Source organism: Pseudopipra pipra, chromosome 5, assembly GCF_036250125.1.
Source record: "Pseudopipra pipra isolate bDixPip1 chromosome 5, bDixPip1.hap1, whole genome shotgun sequence".
Classification (NCBI taxonomy): Eukaryota; Metazoa; Chordata; class Aves; order Passeriformes; family Pipridae; genus Pseudopipra; species Pseudopipra pipra.
In genome coordinates, this window is record NC_087553.1 from 43,878,338 (window position 1) to 43,895,363 (window position 17,026).

At 39.7% G+C, this 17,026-nt stretch overlaps 1 protein-coding gene across 3 annotated transcripts in view; it reads left to right on the plus strand.

Annotated features, from left to right (window-relative positions):
* The first annotated feature begins 1,310 nt into the window (after positions 1 to 1,310).
* The window catches only part of LRIG3 (leucine rich repeats and immunoglobulin like domains 3), a 39,169-nt gene continuing 23,453 nt past the window's right edge, over positions 1,311 to 17,026 (plus strand). Inside the window, exons 1-3 of one of the 3 annotated variants that reach the window (XM_064655816.1) lie at positions 1,311 to 1,913; positions 9,093 to 9,164; positions 9,432 to 9,506. In XM_064655816.1, the coding sequence (XP_064511886.1) occupies positions 1,732 to 1,913; positions 9,093 to 9,164; positions 9,432 to 9,506 (329 nt within the window). In that variant the 5' untranslated portion in view covers positions 1,311 to 1,731. Of the gene's footprint in view, positions 1,914 to 9,092; positions 9,165 to 9,431; positions 9,507 to 11,073; positions 11,175 to 17,026 lie in introns of those variants that run through there. The other 2 variants (XM_064655817.1, XM_064655818.1) reach the window with 2 other exon arrangements.

A 17,026-nucleotide genomic window follows, 5' to 3' on the forward strand; every position in this document is an offset into this window, starting at 1 on the left:
AAGCTTTCCCACTGACTTTGATGGGAACAAGTACAGACTAATGAGGGATAGCTTCAAAAATCTGAATTTGCCACTGTCCTACTGTCTGTTTAGAATAGTTCAGTGTTTCACAGGCTTTGTTGATCTAATGTCACCCTAATATTTTCCAAAGGAAGAAGGCTGCAAAAGACATCGAAATATTGACATGTCAATGCTGCCAGGACAGTTTTCATTCACAACAAATAAATGAGAGGAACTTGTAAAGACATACTAAATAATTTTTATCCTGTATTTTGTTTCTTTACTTGCTTGCTTTTATAGCAAAAAGAAAAAAGTGTAGGAAAAAAGTGTGCTCCTTCAGTATTTGTTTGTTTTCCCACAATAATTTCCTTAAGGAACACTAGTGGTCAACGGAGCACAAGCTGACAAAACACCGCACAGCTCTGCACATCCTATGCACCTGGAACAGTTGTGTCCAGAGTGGCATGTGAATGTTCATAGTTACTTGCTTGCTTGGCTTGCAAATTCATGATTCCTGACTGAAATGTAGTTTTGTTTCTTTAACAAAATCCCTGTGTCCTTAGATACGCATGGAAACAATAAAAACAGGGACAAAGTTTCTGCCTTACAGATCTTGCTATCAGAGCTGTTAAGACTTTGAAGGTTCAGGTTCAGTGTCTAAGATATCTACAATCTTTCAGGTGAAACATACAAACCTGGGAAGGAAAGAACAGTGTCCATGAGCAGTTTGATGGCTGCTGCTATGGAATAGGGGTGTGTGAAGCCTACAGTAATTGAATCCATTGTAGGGTCCAGCCTTACATATGGAACTTGAACAATAGGTATTTACTTAAATTACATAGATTACCTCAGAGATGTGGAATCTGTACGCCCTGCCCACTCCCCTGAACCTTTGGAGCTGGGATCCTGTGGGGAACATAATGGGCTTAATTATGGTGTCTGGACTAGCCATGTAGGACCCGGAAGGCAGGAGTTAACCTCACCTCACCTTTTACATGCCAGTGACCCCAGGCTTGGCTGGGAACCCTCTGGGGCCTCTGGAGCAGCTTTTGGATTACCACGACACGCGCTAACTGGCGCGGCGGCAAAGGGAAATCCCGCACGAGGAAGACCACGGTGCCCGTGCCTTCTCACCACGGCCCGTGCGCCGTGGCTGCCGCTCTAAGCACTCAGGGCCCGCTGCCCGCTCCCGCCCGCCCACGGACAGGCCGGGGACAGCAGCAAGGTCCCACCGTAGCGCCCGCCGTGATGCGAGGCCGGCCATGTGCCGCCGCCCGGGGCAGGCCGCGAGTGTCGCTGCCACGGCCGCGAAGCTGCGGGGCTCCACGCCAGCCCACGCCTGGCACCCGCTCTCCCAGCCCCCGCCCCGCGGGGCCCGGCCGCGGCGGAGCGGGCAGGGGCTGCGGCTGTCACATGGCAGGGGGAGGGGGCTGCGGCGGGGCGGGCGGTGCTCGGGGCTCCCGCGGACGCGCGGAGGCGGGCTGAGGCGGCGGAAAGTTTGCAGAGTGGCTGGCGGCGGTGGCGGCGCTGCGGTCCCCTCCCGCTTTCTGTCTTTACTTTTTTCTACAGCGCCCCCCGCTCCCACCGCCTCCCGCCCTCGGTGGCCACTCCGGGGTATGAGCGGGAGCAGCCACCCGCACTGAGAAGCAGGAGGTCGCGCCGCGCCCCGCTCCGCTCTGTCAGTGGGGGAACGCCAGGGCCGGGAGCGCGGGCAGCGGCTCTGAGCCCGCCATGCCCCGCCGGCCCCGCGGGGCGCCCGCCGCTCTCCCGGCGCTGCTGCTGCTGCTGCTGGGCGGCGGCGCCGCCTCCGCCCGCTGCCCCGCACCCTGCCGCTGCGCCGGGCACCTCGTCGCTTGCAGCCGCCTGGAGCTGAGCCGGCTGCCCGAGCAGCTGCCGCGGGGGGCGGTGCAGCTGTGAGTATCGGGGCGGCGGGCACCGCGGGGGGCTGAAGGCGCCGTCCCGCGCCCGTCCGACCGCCATATTCTGCCCCCGGGGCCGCGGTCCGGTCCGCGGGCGGGCTTTGAGAGGCAGCGCGGTGTCGTGGCGGCCGCGAGGTGCGGGAGGGGCAGCGCCGGGGGCCGCGTCCGGGCTGTCAGCGGGCGCGGCGAGGGCGGCGGCGGCCGCAGCAGGACAGCGTCCCTGGGGCGGGCTGCGGTCCCGGGACGCGGTGGCGATAAGCACCTGGGCGAAATGGGGCCCGGGAGCGCTGTTCAGTGTCGGAGAGAGCGAGGAAAAAGTTCTGTTGACTTTCTTGGAAAGCGTTCAATAATCATCAGGCTAGCACTGATTTGTGTGTCGGGAACGCTGCTGTCGCGTTTCCTCGTGTAGCTCTTCGCCCCTGTAGTTTTGGCTCTAGCGATGGTGCGCGCACCGGAGCGCGCCCGCTCGGCCAGCGCCGCGGAGCGACCCAACCCAGGTGACAGCTGCAGAAATCTATTTCCAGTGAAAAACTTTTATGGAAAAAGCATAAATTATGTCAGCTTTCTAAAAGCCCGAAAATAGCTGAGGGACTTGTCACATTTGTTTTTAATCCCTTGTCACTGAATGATCTTCTATATTAGTCGTATTAATTTTCGATTACACTTTCAAAGCAGATTGAGATAAGGGCTTTAAAGTAAACAGGAAGACTTTCAATTAGTTGTGGCTAATTCTGTTCAATTGCCTTGTCTGGAGGTCATGCTGCTTTACTCATGAAATGTGGATGGCTGTATTGACACCATATGGAACTGAACACAGACATGGCTCTGGGAGTTGAATATTTCCAGGACTGGCGTAGGAAAGTGTGAGAGGAAAGAAACTTTTTTTTTTTGTTGGCTTATGTGATTGAAGCTTATGGATCAAACACTGGATCTGCTTTACATTCAACAACTGGTTTTGCTTCCTGTTATATTTCATCCTCCTGTTCTTTTGAACTATTTCAGGATGCTCACAAGCTTTCTGACAAAACCTAAGGCTTTTTTTGATACTAAGCTAAGCTTCATAGTTTAGTTTCTTAGCTTAGTTTATTTTAGTGCTATTAAGTTAAAATCCACGTGTGGTAAACAAAAAAACAAGGGGAAAAATAACAACACTTTCGTTTTTTAGACTTGGCTTAAAAAACGTTTTGCATTAGCAGTAATTCAAATTTGTCTTTTCCACTTATGTTCCCGAGAGACAATAAAATGCATTGCAGGGCTTTTTTGTTAGCACAAGGGAGATTTTTCTAATTAGAATTCCCTTGGTAGTGTAAATTGTCCTTATGTAAGTTCACATTCCTTTAAAAGTGTGAGAAAATAAGTTCTGCTTGTATAAATAAGCTTTGGCCTGTTGTAAGAAACCCTGCTGTAAGAAACCCTGCTGTGATTACTCAGTGGACAGCTGTGTCACTTGCTTTTAAACTCACAGGAGTACATCTTTTAGGTGTCACCAAACCATGTGGTCTGACCGCTTTTGTGTAAATATTTCTTTTGATTGTGTCAAATGCCTTAGAAGTATCCAGTTTTCTTCCTTCCCCTCTTAATAAGAGAACACGGAAGAGTGTGGTGTTGCCTGTTACCTCCAGCTACCCCAGTACTTCGAGCTGGGATTGTGCAATCTGTAAGGTTAAAGCGTTCATCTTTACATATGCAAAAAAGGTTTGACTAGTCTAGATTATTGTTGCAACATTACAAATTGTAAAAGACTGTTTATGAATTTTATTGCTATATGTTTACTGTGTTTTCCATGGAAGTCCATAGCAGGTATAGCCAAAGGCTAGTAGTTTAATTGCAGGCTTTCCAATCCTCTTGAGAAAACAACTATTACCCCGTGTTCTCAACATACGCAGGTGAGGTCTCCCAAGCAGCAGAGTGAAAGCTCTTCTGCCTGAAAAGGTCTAGACCTATGTTATGCTTTACACCTTCCTTTGCCCATCTGTCTTAACCATCTTGCCCAGATGGTTAGCAGGTTTTTGAAACTCTTGTTTCATTCTTTCATGCCTTTTGTGTTCAAATCCCCTGTTGAAATAAAATAAAAGTGACCTCACAGTGGGCAAGGAGGGAAATAAAAAAAATAGACCTTGAGTTCTGTCCTCTTCTTTTTGATCATGAGTCTACTGCTTTATACAGAAGTGGCTTCACAGTGGGGTGTAAACAGGCCAACTTTACTGTGATTTTAACCAAAAATACCATATTCTGTTACCCTGCTTTTGTGGGAGATAAGTCTACTGAAAACTCATAAACATTTTTAATGGCTTTGTGTACAAATAGTTTTGAATTTAGATTTACATTTAATTCCAGGATGTATGTCCCAAGATTGTAAGAATGTGGCTTTGTTAGAGCTGGTGTAGCAGAGCTGGAAGAGGAGGGATGGGATGGAGGGGAAGAAAAGTGTTGAGCGTTGGCCAGTGTCTCCCAGGTGTGCAAACTCCTGCTGGCATTGCTGTACCCTTCACCAGGTTCACTGAGGAATGCTGAAACTGTTGGTGGGATAGGAGGGAAAGTCTGAAAGATGGTTTTCACTTGTGTTTATATTACATCTTTAGTATTTATATTTTATAAATCCTCTAGTGGTCTACCAGAACTGCCAGAAAAAAGGCCGTATGGTTTTCACAGCTGTTTTTCAATATTTTCCAGACTAAAACTTGAACATAGCAGGCTGATTTATGAGTCACTTTGGATCAGTGTCTTAAAACAGCTACAGCCTGGCTTTTTGTTTTTCAGCTCTGCTGATTTCTGCTGAATTAGCAGCTCTATAGGCCCCAGTGGGACTGATTAAGGAGCTGTTGCTGGATTTGCATTTTAAAATTTGACTTGGGGCTCAGGTTTCTGAGTTCTCTAAGGAAGATGATAATTGTGACTAAGTGTTTTATATTAAGTTAGAGTCTAAAAGTTATATCTCTAAAATGTGTGAAGAAGCACTTGCTCTCTCCCTCTTTGCATTAGGCCTTCCTTTCAATTTTTGATCAAACAAATGTGGTTCAGAGTTACATTTCAGCTAATGCTGAGACTTGTGACTTATGAAAGATGGTCATACAAACATAATGGAACATAGAAAATAGTTTCTTTCATAGGACAGGTTCTTAAAGGGCCTCCAAAACTGTGGCATGCTTTTTCAATTGGGGCAATTCTACTTTAAATGTCCAATCACTTTTATTAGAACTCTGAAGTGAAGTACAGGTATATATGCTTATTATTTTTATAAATAATTTCTTAATATAAATCTGGTTTCTAAAGTTTCAGAGTGCATTCTTTATATCTTTAATGACTTCTGAAATTCTAGTAGCAAAAGTAATCACAGAGGAAAATTTCTCCCCACTTGTAATGTGATTTTAACAGACAAGGAAAATTTAGAAATGGAAAAAAGACATAGTAATAGTGTTTTAACATTGTCAGTTCCATTTCAATGAAGGAAAAATACTGCTTAATTTTCCAACTTTTTCTTCCTACTTGTTTTAAGATATGTTGAGAAATGCATTGAACTGAAATGTACTTGTAGCTTTGCAACAGAGATGATAGATTTTTATATTTAAAAAATGTCTCCAGTCCAGTGCTTATAAGTTTGAGAAACTTCTGCAGGCTTAAGCTTCACTTAGAACGTTAGTAAAAGGCAAATATTTTAACTCTTGGTTCACTTCCAGCCACTCTGATTTAACTTAAAATGTGACTTGCAAAGCTTTTTTCTTTTCCAGAAGTTTCTCATGCCAGTAGTACTAAAATAATGTTTAATAAAATATTGATAATTCATATTCTATCCAACTATGGGTGGACAAGCATGTATACAGCTTTATGAAACAGGCAGTTCAATATTGTCTGGAGGGCTGGTATTTTTTTGTTGTTCTTTTGCTTCAGGTTTTTTTGTTTTGCAACTCGTATTTGACAACCTGCTGTAAGTAAACCAGGCATGAAGAATTTGTATGTATGTATTTTTTTAAAGTAGATACTACTTGGAAAATGTGAATGTATCTTTAGTGTTAAAAAAACAAACACAAAAAAAGTAGTTTGAAACTTAGTGTAAGTTACACTCCTTGATAGACTCCAGATGGATGTGAGCTTGAGCTATGAGTGAAAGTGTCTGGCTCCAGTGTGGTGATCATGCACAGCAGTGGTTGTAATTGCAGGATTTTTATAGTTTAAGGACTCTGCCAGATTTTTTTTTTTTTAACATGTTATAACTCCAGCAGAACAAATCTACTCACGTCTGTTACTGTCTGGTAGGTCCTTTAGGCAAACATGCTTTAAATAAACCTTTTGCAGGGTTTTTAGATGAAATGAAGAAAGCAGGTTTTTAGCACTAATGTTGAAAGGTCTTTGTTGAAATAATTACTGATTCTTAAGTCTTGTCTGAAGCATGAAGAACAGTAATATATTGGGCACTAACAGCCATAACTTAACTGAATTTTATCTGTTTATTCACATAGTTCTTATAATCCCTACAGATTAGAGCCAAATATTGAATTAAGTTTAAGGGTAAAATTTGTCTCTACTCTGCTTTAAAGAACTAAGTTATATTCCCGTATAGATCTTTGTAAAAGCATATTTTTTCAGTATTTACACTTAAAAATGCAGTATGAGAATTTCAAATCTGTGCAGTTAATCCCTTCATATGTTAAACAAAGGGATTTTTCTCCATTCTGTGGCTAGGAGAATGTTTACACTAGATTGTTAAGCAGTGAAGGATGCAATCCTCTAGTTTAAGTGTGGTTAACCTAATTTACAGGAGAACTCAAAATCATAATGGTGAAGTTAACATTTGTGGGTTTTAGGAAATGTTGACACTGTATTGGTTTTCCATCCTTAAGAGGAAAATCTGTAGGGATTTAGGCACCTGGAAGAAGGCACAGATTTTATATTAGGTGCTTGAGTCCAGAGCTGAGTCTTTGAAAACATCCCCTCTGTGGCCACCTGAAGGTGGTGGAGGATGTTCTCTTTCTCTAGGTGGCTCTCCTCCAGCCTTCAGCCTCATTTTTTTTGTGCAGGAAAATGCTGTTTGCACCTGCGGGTCTGCCCTATGCACACTCCTGTGCAACCCTGGTTTGGGAAATGCAGCATGTTTTTTGTCTCTACCCACGGCCCTGAGCCAGGTGCTGGTGCCACAGCTCAGCAGCCCACTAGGCCTGGTGCAGTTGGCTGGCTCAGAGCACACCTCGTAACTGAGTATTGGTGGTACACTCGTAATACCCATATGTGCCTGGGATTATTTTTTATATTTGAGTTTTATTACTACTGGTTTTCTAACCACCAACTGCAGGGGAGGACAAAAGTGACAAATCTATCCTGGCAATGTTGATCAAATCAGCTGGGGGAGACTAAAACACAGTTTTACTATCCATATGTGCTGTTGAAGAAACGTATGTGCCTGGCTGCGTTGCAGCATTACAGCTGTGTTTCAGGATATGCAATGGTGGGTGCAGAGAAATGAGTTTTCTGGGTCTGCAGTCGTGTAGGACTTAGTCACAGAGCGGAACACCTAGAAGAGACATTGAGCTTGGCTTAATTTAAGCTAGTTTTGGTCTGTGTGCATCAAGGATATGCTGTTCATCAGGTTTCTTCACTTCCAGAACTGTAGAGGGAGAGTAGACACATCCATGGCAGTCAGGCCTGTGTTTGGCATGCTCAGTAGGGATGACTGTACTGAGTCATCTTGCTTGGAAAAAGTAAGGAATCCTGTAGTTTACTCATAGATTCAGCTTGAAATACACTTCATGCCTGTGCGGCTTGATGAGAACCCCAGGCATGTTGGATGAGTGTTGAGTGCTTAATTAGCACAGAGAAGTGTCATGAAATGTGAGAAACTTCTTTTTCAAAAGACTGCTTTTCAAAGCACCTTTTACCCATTCACTGCTGAGGTGTGCTGGTTCATTTCTTTATATGCCTGCATTACAACGCTCACTGGAGTTTAAGAATTCCTTAAAAATAATGTAGTTTTTGTTTGCTGGCTTGGATAAATGCAGTGTTTTAACATGCAAGAAATGCTTGCAGAGGGCTGGAGTGATAGAGATGAGGTAGTGACAGTCTGTAGTAAGGGGGCAGGGAAGTGCATGTTTTGGTGGATGAGTGACTGCGAAGGGGGAGGCCTTCAACAGAGCTGGTCTTGGTTAGATCAGTTGTGAGACTGTACTGCTTGTGCAGGTGTTTATAGATGTGCAAGTTTGTTCTGTAGTTGGCTCTGCATTTTACTGTGTGATCCCTCATATTTCTTTGATATATCCAGTACTTCTGAGTAAAATTTTCTTTAGTCTTTATTGTGTGGTGTCAAATGTTTGAGAGCACATATGGCAAATATGCATGATAATGTAAGGAAAAGCATTTCTTGGCAGTGGTAAACAAAATGCATTGCATTTTTAGTACCTGGTTTGTTTGCAGCACACTGCAAAAGTGCTAACAAGATTTTTTTATGAATTGCATCAAAAGATATTTGGAATCTTCAATACAAAGTGGCACAAGCTAAGTGCTTGAGCTGCTTCTTCAAGTGTAGTTAAGTGTGGTAATAATATCACTATTATATAGACATCTTAAAACTCAGAACTGGCTCTTCCTATGTCTGTTTTCTTCTGATACTACTGAAGATCTCCATTAAATTTGGTTATGTAGAAATGGTGTCCTGAATTGTATGAAAGCATGAAAATACAGTTTAGATTTATGGATAGTCCTCATTATGTATTTGTGATCTGTCTGTTGCTGTAAAGAAGGGAGTGAGAAGAGTAAATGGTACAAATGTTATGATTAGCCGAAGGAATAAGGCTGCAATGACTATTGGTTTATGAATTTTCCTAGTTCAAACAACAGAGGTTGTTTTAGCCAGACCTCTTGTTGTGAAGGGATGCAGGAGGGGGGTTGTCGGTGTATATGACTCAGAATCTTAAGATGTTTTTCATGGGTCTTACATTCCAATGAACAGTTCTAAATTGTTCAGAGATAGAGAAATTTCTTTGACACTGCTGGCAATTATCAAGGTATTTGCACTTACTTATGCCGTGTATACTCAAATGAGTTTCTATTCTGATTTTACTAATATAAAAATATCTTGTTACGTACTTGTAGACAAGTGATAACATTATTTGGATTGAAACAGTATTGCTTTACCCGATATTGTATGGCAAAACTGACAGGCTGTTTGTTTTTGTAACCTCATAGGGACTTAAGTCACAACAAATTATCTTCAATCAAGACCAGTCTCTTGGATCACCTTCATAGTCTTCAGGAAGTGTAAGTTAATTTGTCTTAATTAAAAACCAAACCAAAACAAAAAACTCCAACCAAAAATACCTAACCTTTATTTGTGTATGCTAATTGTATAGCTATTTCTCTAGGGATAGTTGGTTAAACAACAAAGATGTTTGCTCTTCTGATATTTTACATTAAGTGAAACTGGAATTATTTTTAATTTTGAGGTGACACAGTTCAGCAATTTAGCAAATTCAATGTACATACTTTTGATTAACATTAAAGCTAACCCTTTTGTAACATTAATAGGAAGCTGAACTACAATGAACTGGAGATCATTCCAAATCTGGGACCAGTCTCTGCAAATGTAACTCTTCTGTCTTTGTAAGTAGATCTTACTCTTGTCCCTGGTTAGTGGAACTAACTCTGCAGAGTTCATAGAAATTAGTGCATTACAGAGATTAAAGTGAAATAACTGGAAATAGAGCAGCTTGTGGTTAGGAAGTTGATTATGTCATATTATTTAGCAGGTTGTTTAAAATGTGTATAATTGAGCTTAATCCTGGTAGTTTTTGTGCTTCTCTCAGATACAAAGACTGCATTAGAATTAATTTATGTTGTGGTAGTGCCCAGAAGCCTCAGTCCTGTTGCACTAGGCACTGTACAAACATCAGTAATCGTTATACAAACTTGTACAATGCAGTCTTTAAAACAAGAGTTATACTCTATCATTATGCATCTTGGCTGAGATCCTCGTGTGTTAAATCACGGTAGAATTCCATTAATTTCAGTGGGCAACACAGGGAAATCCCCTCGAGACAGCTTCAGGACAAGTATCTAGGTTAGATGTTTTGCCAATTTCTCGAAAATGTCTTTCTGAGCCCATTTTAATGTGTGGCATGTTTTTTTATGGCTGCAGTTAATACATACAATTGTGGCACACAATTGTGTCCATGTTCATTGTTTATTTGAAAGAAATGAGTAGGTCAGTTGACATAGTAACATTTGTAATACGAGTATGAAGTTACAAAAGGCATATAGGGCCTGTAACCAAAAAAGTTGATTTTAAAGGAAATCTTAATCCTGAAGTTTTCACTTGAAATTAGTTGTTTGGTTTTTTTTCTGTGATCTAGTTTTAATATGAACTTGTAGAAAAATAGTTACTATCATACTGTTAATTAGAAAAAAGAGAAAAGAAGTGTTTTTCATGTGTGTGATTTGCGTTTTATCAGTGAGAATCTAAAGTGTCTAAAGCTGTCAATATGTAGCCCTCTGGCCAAATCCTGTCCTTGAATACAAATTGCAAGTTACCTTGCTTGAAGAAACCTGAAGGGTTAAAACAATACAGTAAATTTTGGAAGGATGTTCAGTTAATTAAATTGATCACTATTCAATTGCTTACATCTGGTGATTTATAGGGGTTTGTTGTTGCTCTAGGCCCAGGTCAGCTAAGTCAGCTGGTGCAGCCGCTGTGTCTGGACTGCTCTGTTTGAATAAGAACTAAGTGACATTTGATACTGATGTGATTTCTTACAGATCAAAATCTGAAAAAAATGAAAGAAAAAGCAGATGGTTTCTGACAAATAAGTGTTGCATTTAAGCGCATCTTTTATTTTGCAGTACCATTGACATTATTTTTACACTGACATACTATTCTGTACTTTAAGCATCTAATTGATCTAAAGAATATATACTTTTTTTACCGCCTTGCTAAGGTTCTTTTTACCACAAGGCTAGAAATATTAACATAATAAAGTGGTTTATATCCTCGTGTTTTACTTCTGATGAATACAAAGTTGAGAATTTATCTTAACATCTCCTTTAATTCTTCTCATGGAAACCTAACAAGTTTAGATGAACCTAAAATCATCTTCTGCCGCTGTGCAAAAATTTTTGTATTCCTTTGAGAGAATTATCAGGCACTGCTGAATTGGTTATTTCATATCCTTAGGTCCCTGGCTTGGTTCATTTACTCAGGTGGTCAAACATGGAAAGATCTTCATTAGATCTGCTCTGTACTGTATATGCTGACGCGTAAGAGGGGGAAAAAAGGTATTTCTAGAAGTGTTATCATACTACCAGTGCGGTTAAAGTTGGTCTGGTTGGGTGTTAGCTTGTTCTCGCTCTAATTCTTTGTGTGGAAAAGGAGATTACTGAATATAACTGTGCTACAGCTGAGATTTAATGACTATTCTATGACTACATCAGAGATTCCTTGAGATTAATGTGGTAGAAATTAAGTTTTTAAATATTATATGTTAACTTATGAATGTCGATGTACAATAGTTAATTGTTCTGTATGAAAACAGATGAACATAAAACATAAAATTAAAGTGGTATTGTTCAGAAATAAAGCATCTTGTTTGTTTTGTGAAAGTTTTCTTTAAAACATGGAATAGAATCACAGAATCTTTTAAGTTGAAAAAAGACCTTTAAAATCATCGAGTCCAACTATAAACCCAGCGCTGCCAAGTCCACCACTAAACCATGTCTGTAAATGCCACATCTGCACATCTTTTAAATGCCTCCCGGGATGGTGACTTAACCCCTTTCCTAGGTAGCATGTTACAATGCTTGACAACCCTTACTATGATGAATTTTTTCTAATTTCAATCTAAACCTCCCCTGGCACAACTTGAGGCCATTTCCTCCTGTCCTATCACTTGTTACTTCAGAGACCGACCCCCACCTTGCTACAACCTCCTTTCAGGTAGTTGTAGAGAGTAATAAGATGAGCCTCCTTTTCTCACTGGTTAGATGTTATATATTAAATCTCATTTTACAGGAAATAATATAAATGAAGAGAAATAAACATACAGCAGTTGTCTAGCATAAAAATACATGTAATACAGTGGTAACATAGAAGGACAAATATTCAATATAATGGTACTTTTTTTTGGTAAAAGTGAAAAAATATGTTCATTTATTTTTTTCTGTGGTGGATGTTATTTGAAGGGGGTTGAATCAAACTAAATTAATATATCTAAGTCATGCAAAGAGAACACATAGGGAACAATTAGAATATAATTTTTAGAACCACTCTTCAAAGAAGCGTCTAATGACTGTCTCCAGCATTTTAAACTTCTATGTGAAAGGAGCTTGTGGAGACTTTCCAGAGCAAACCTCTGTTTCCTTGTTGCATCTTTGTTCTGACTTTCAAATAATAGTAGAAAAGAGGGTACTAGTCTTCTGAAACTTGATTTGATTACATTTCTTATGAGATATGTATATGTTGGTTCATTACTGTCAGTTGAAAAGCCAGTTGTTTTTTATCAAGGAGTCTTCAAGGAATGCTGTGAAAGTGGTGCCCTCTTTTCTTGCCAATATCTTTATTGTAGAAGAAGCTCTCTCACAAGAGTTTTATTTTACTTCTTTATAATTGTCACTTAGCTAGGGAGCCTTAAAATTTTACCTGTTCTGCAAGAATTTTCTTGCCCTGCAGAGAAAATTATACTGTTGATATGTCTGCATAATAGTATGGGTATCTCCACACAGCTGTGTATATCTAAATTCTCAGATCAGTATAAACAAGCATAGGTGGATTATCATGTTAGTGTAGTTTCCATTTCTGGAGCTGCCTCATTTCTACCTACCTAATTCATATATACCTAATGGAGATATTTACATACTAATGAATTATTCAAGGTAAACCCAGAGCAGCAGATGTTCCCGGTCTCATGGTCCCAGTTGTCTGTGACATGAAACAACAATGCCAGTATTTTGTTTTTACAGATGCCAGTTGAGAGTTGACCATCATGGGAGAGAAAAGTATCAGGCAGGCATACATCCCCTCACCACCCTGGGAAGACCTTATGTCAGTGTGAGCGAGTATACAAGTGTATTCAGGCACACTCTTATTACATGGCTGGAGATGCATCTATGATTTTATTCATGTGATGAATATGTATCTTGTCACATGGAATAGGAGAGCTTGTGAACCTCCTGGGAATCTGGAAACTCCTGTGAGCTATATGGTTGGTACTTTGGGCTAAATCTGGTCAGGAGGCCTTATGTTGTGAAGCTGTGTTGGCCTGCCTGACATAAACAGATACAATATGTTTCAGAGAGAGCAAAGAGTAGGATTCATATTCCCTACCCTAATTTCTTGAAAGTTTGACTTTGTAAGTATGAATTACTGTTGATCCTCTTAGAGTAGTGTAGGTGTATTTATCTATCCCTAGAAGAAAAATGTTAGATGTTTTCTAATTTGTGTTCCTGAAGTGCATATAAAACCAGTTAAATAATGTAGAATCACTTTAAATGATTGTAGTAGAAAATTGTTCATTTGTGGGAAAAAACAATTTCCTTTTTACCATTTCAAGATAGGTGGATTGCTTTTGTGTCAGGTATTAAAATGGGCACTAATGCCCTCATTGCAGGAGATCAAGCAAAGATTCTGAATTTGTTTTCCATTCTAATGACATTCCTTATCCAAGATATATCAGTCCTCTCCTATTTATCCTGAAAATTGGCCCGAATAGGTGATGCTGATACATGAGAAAAAAACAGTATTGCATTTTAGGACTATCACAGTTGTAGTTTTGTGCCTAGGTTGAATCCAGAAATTGAAAGAAACCAAGTAATATATATATAAAATAGCCTTGTATAGAAGTCCTGCTTGGTGTTTAACTAACAACTACCATTTGCATGGGGGTTTTACTTTAAAGTTTTTTCTGAAAGTGTTACCTACTTTTAGTGTTATTAGTGCTTTATAAGGAAGAAAGATATTGGTTTGCAAATTATGTGATGCTGTTTAAACTTTGTTTGAGGATATATGGTTTAAATAAGAAATTCATGCTACTTGCAGAATTTTTAAAAATATGTAATTGTAGACTCCATCCAACATCATCAATGCACCGTATCCATGAGTAATGTGGAAAATGGAAGGCAGAAGTGACTTTGAAGAGACAGAACAACTTTGAGTATTAAAGTATCCTGACTCTCTAACTGGCTTTTATTGTTCTAATAAAAATGCATGTGTAGAACTAATTTTAAAGACACGTTTCTTATTACCCATGTCCAGAATATGTTAATGTAGTAATCGTTTTGCTGTCTGTAGAGACTAGATAAGCTGTACATAGCCAAGTCTATAGTACACATAGTGAAATTCCAGCATTAGACTAGTCTTCAACAATAGAGTGTTTTAAACTTGTGATTTTAGATTTTATTGGATAGAAAATATTTAAAGGCACTAGTATATATGGTGCAGGTGATTTAAATGAAAATATCCTTGTGGCTTATGTTGTAAAGACTGATCATGTTAGTCTAGAACACAAACAAATATTTGGTCTTAGTAAAGCCAGACTAGAAAATGCAAAATTCACAGTGCAGAAGTTAAAGGGAGCATGGATGATTCACAATTCAGGAATGTTTTTCAAGTTTTACTTTAATGTGTGGTTTGTATTAGGTTTCTACTTCACTTTTTTTTTTTTGAATGTGAAATCTTGTGTTCATAAGAGAATTAGAGAGTATGCAACATGGTAGAGGTTCTGCTGAGGAAACCCTCTAACCCCATCTGTACCGGAAGCCTTTAAAGCAGTGGCCATTCACTTTTGAGTTTTGATATAGTGAAAAGAGCTGCCAAAATCGAGGCAGATTCTTGAAATGTGTCCACATGTTTGTTAGGTGATGGACTGAATCCACAAGCCCCTTTACTGAGGGTTTTCTACAGCCTTTGGTTTGCAATGTCTTTCTGTCAATATGTGCCGACTTTAAATTCATCATCTGAAGACATGTCTTGTGTTCTGGATGTTTAAAAAAGTTAAATGAACAAAAAGTATTAACCGAAAAGATAGGTCAGGAGATAAAATAGGACAAAAGGACTGTAAAGTAGCCAGCCCTGGGTGACTGCAGGGGTCATGAGTTTTCATAGTAAGCAAAATTGTTTCAACTTTACATGTAGCCTGATCAGCCACTGAGCAGCCACTACAAAATTAGTCTGATTACTTATCTAACTTTATGTAGAAACATAGTTACTGGATAAAAGTGGCAATTAATCATTGATTCTATTTAGAAGGGATTTTTTTTTTAATATTGTATGTTCATTTCTGTTTAAAATGTGGAAAAGTATATTTATGTATGTTATGTTATAATGAGCATTGTAAATCAGACTTCAGATAGTCATTTTGAAAAGTACAATTCGACTAATTGAAGCAAACATGCAAAATCTACTATGCATTTGTCCCAGCTGGCAATTTGGAAAAAAGAGTAATAGTTTGCACTGTGAAGGGCCCTCTGTAAAGACAGAAGTTATTTTCACAGTCCATGTGTGCAAGGTTATTTGGAATAGGGGTAGATATGAGAAGTCTACCTCTTTGTCATCTCACAGTAGTCTGGGCATGGAAGCTGTGTGCAAAATCCAGGAGAACGCTGTCTCAGTTTGCATTTAGAAAGCTACAGTCACAAGAAGGATGTTTAGATGGAACTCCTGAAAATGAAAGCTTACATTCAGTAGAAGTGGATGCCAGAGAAAGTGGTATTGTGTGTTTATAAAGCTAACATACTAAACTGAAGTCTGGCTCCCATATTAAGAAAACGTTGGTCAAATATTTTACATCCTTGTCATCTCTTCAGCTACCACTTTATTATGGGAAATATTAAGATTTGGATGCTGCCTGGAAGAGTTTGTTTTGAAGAAGGATTGAAAGAAAGGATAGAGGAATGCCAGACTGGGCTTCTTGGAGAATGTCCCGAAAATGAGAGTGGTGGTAAACCATGTGTGACTTAGGCTGAAGTTGTGAGCAAAAAGCTAGAGCAAAGAAACTTACTGGAATTAGTTCTTGCAATCTTTGACTTTTGGTGTGGAGACTTAAGAGGAAGTAAAGGAAAGAATTTGAAAAGGAACCTTTCTTAGTCAGACTTACAGACATGGAAAGTCAATTTTTATGGCAGCAATTTAGGCCCTGTGATGGGAAAGGGAAGAAGTATGTAGAAACCTAGTTTGTTGTAGTAAAAATATAAAGGTCGTGAGAGTCTAGATGAATGCTTTTGCAATGAAAATGGAAAAGAATGCAAATTTTATGATGTATTTCCAGTGGAAAAATCTGTCATGATTTTCTGATCACAGTGTTAAAGAAAATGATGAATTAAAAAGAATAATAATGGACCAGAAAAATAGAGAACACTGTTCTGGTGTGACAAAATGGAAGAATGGTATGAATTCTACCAAGAAGGAGGTACAAGTTGTAGGACATACAGTAGGGAAAATACGGGAAGTGAGAATGAGGCTAAGAGGTCAGGCATAAGTATTTGGATTGTATTTTAGAGGACCGGTATGTGGTGATTGCAGTAGAGCAGTGTAATGACTTGTGCCTTGAGTGAAAGGATAGGAGAACATTCCTTACTTGTATTAACAGTTGAGGTTAGGGGGTAGGTCTAGAAGAGTGTGCAGTCTAAAGTGCCTAGACTTTGGTCTGCATCCTCCAAAAGGGAAGTTGGCTCTGTAGCCATAAAGTATAGGTGTTTTTACTTAGCGACTCATAGAGTCTATTATAGCGACTCTATTAGATTAGAAAGATGATTTATAATACTGGAGGACACTATGCTGGGTTTAATCTAGGTCATACTTAAAATTGTCCAAGACTTTAGCATTAGCTAACAGTCACAGAGTACACCAAATCTGCAGTAGGCTATTATTGCTGTTTCCAGTTCATGCCAAAATAGTTATGCCTGCATTGCTTTTGTTTACAGTTGTTAAAATAAAGGAATGAACTTATACATTCACTTGCCCATCACACCCTAAGGTCATCGTGATTATTTTGGAAAAGTCAGAAAAGTGAATGGGAAACAGACTTCAGGATGTTAAGAGAGTTTGGAAGGAAAGTTTTATTAGGTTCGTATTGGTATGATGGAATGAGAAGAGAATTGCTATGGAAGTATCATATGTTTGAAAGTTTGGGTTTGCC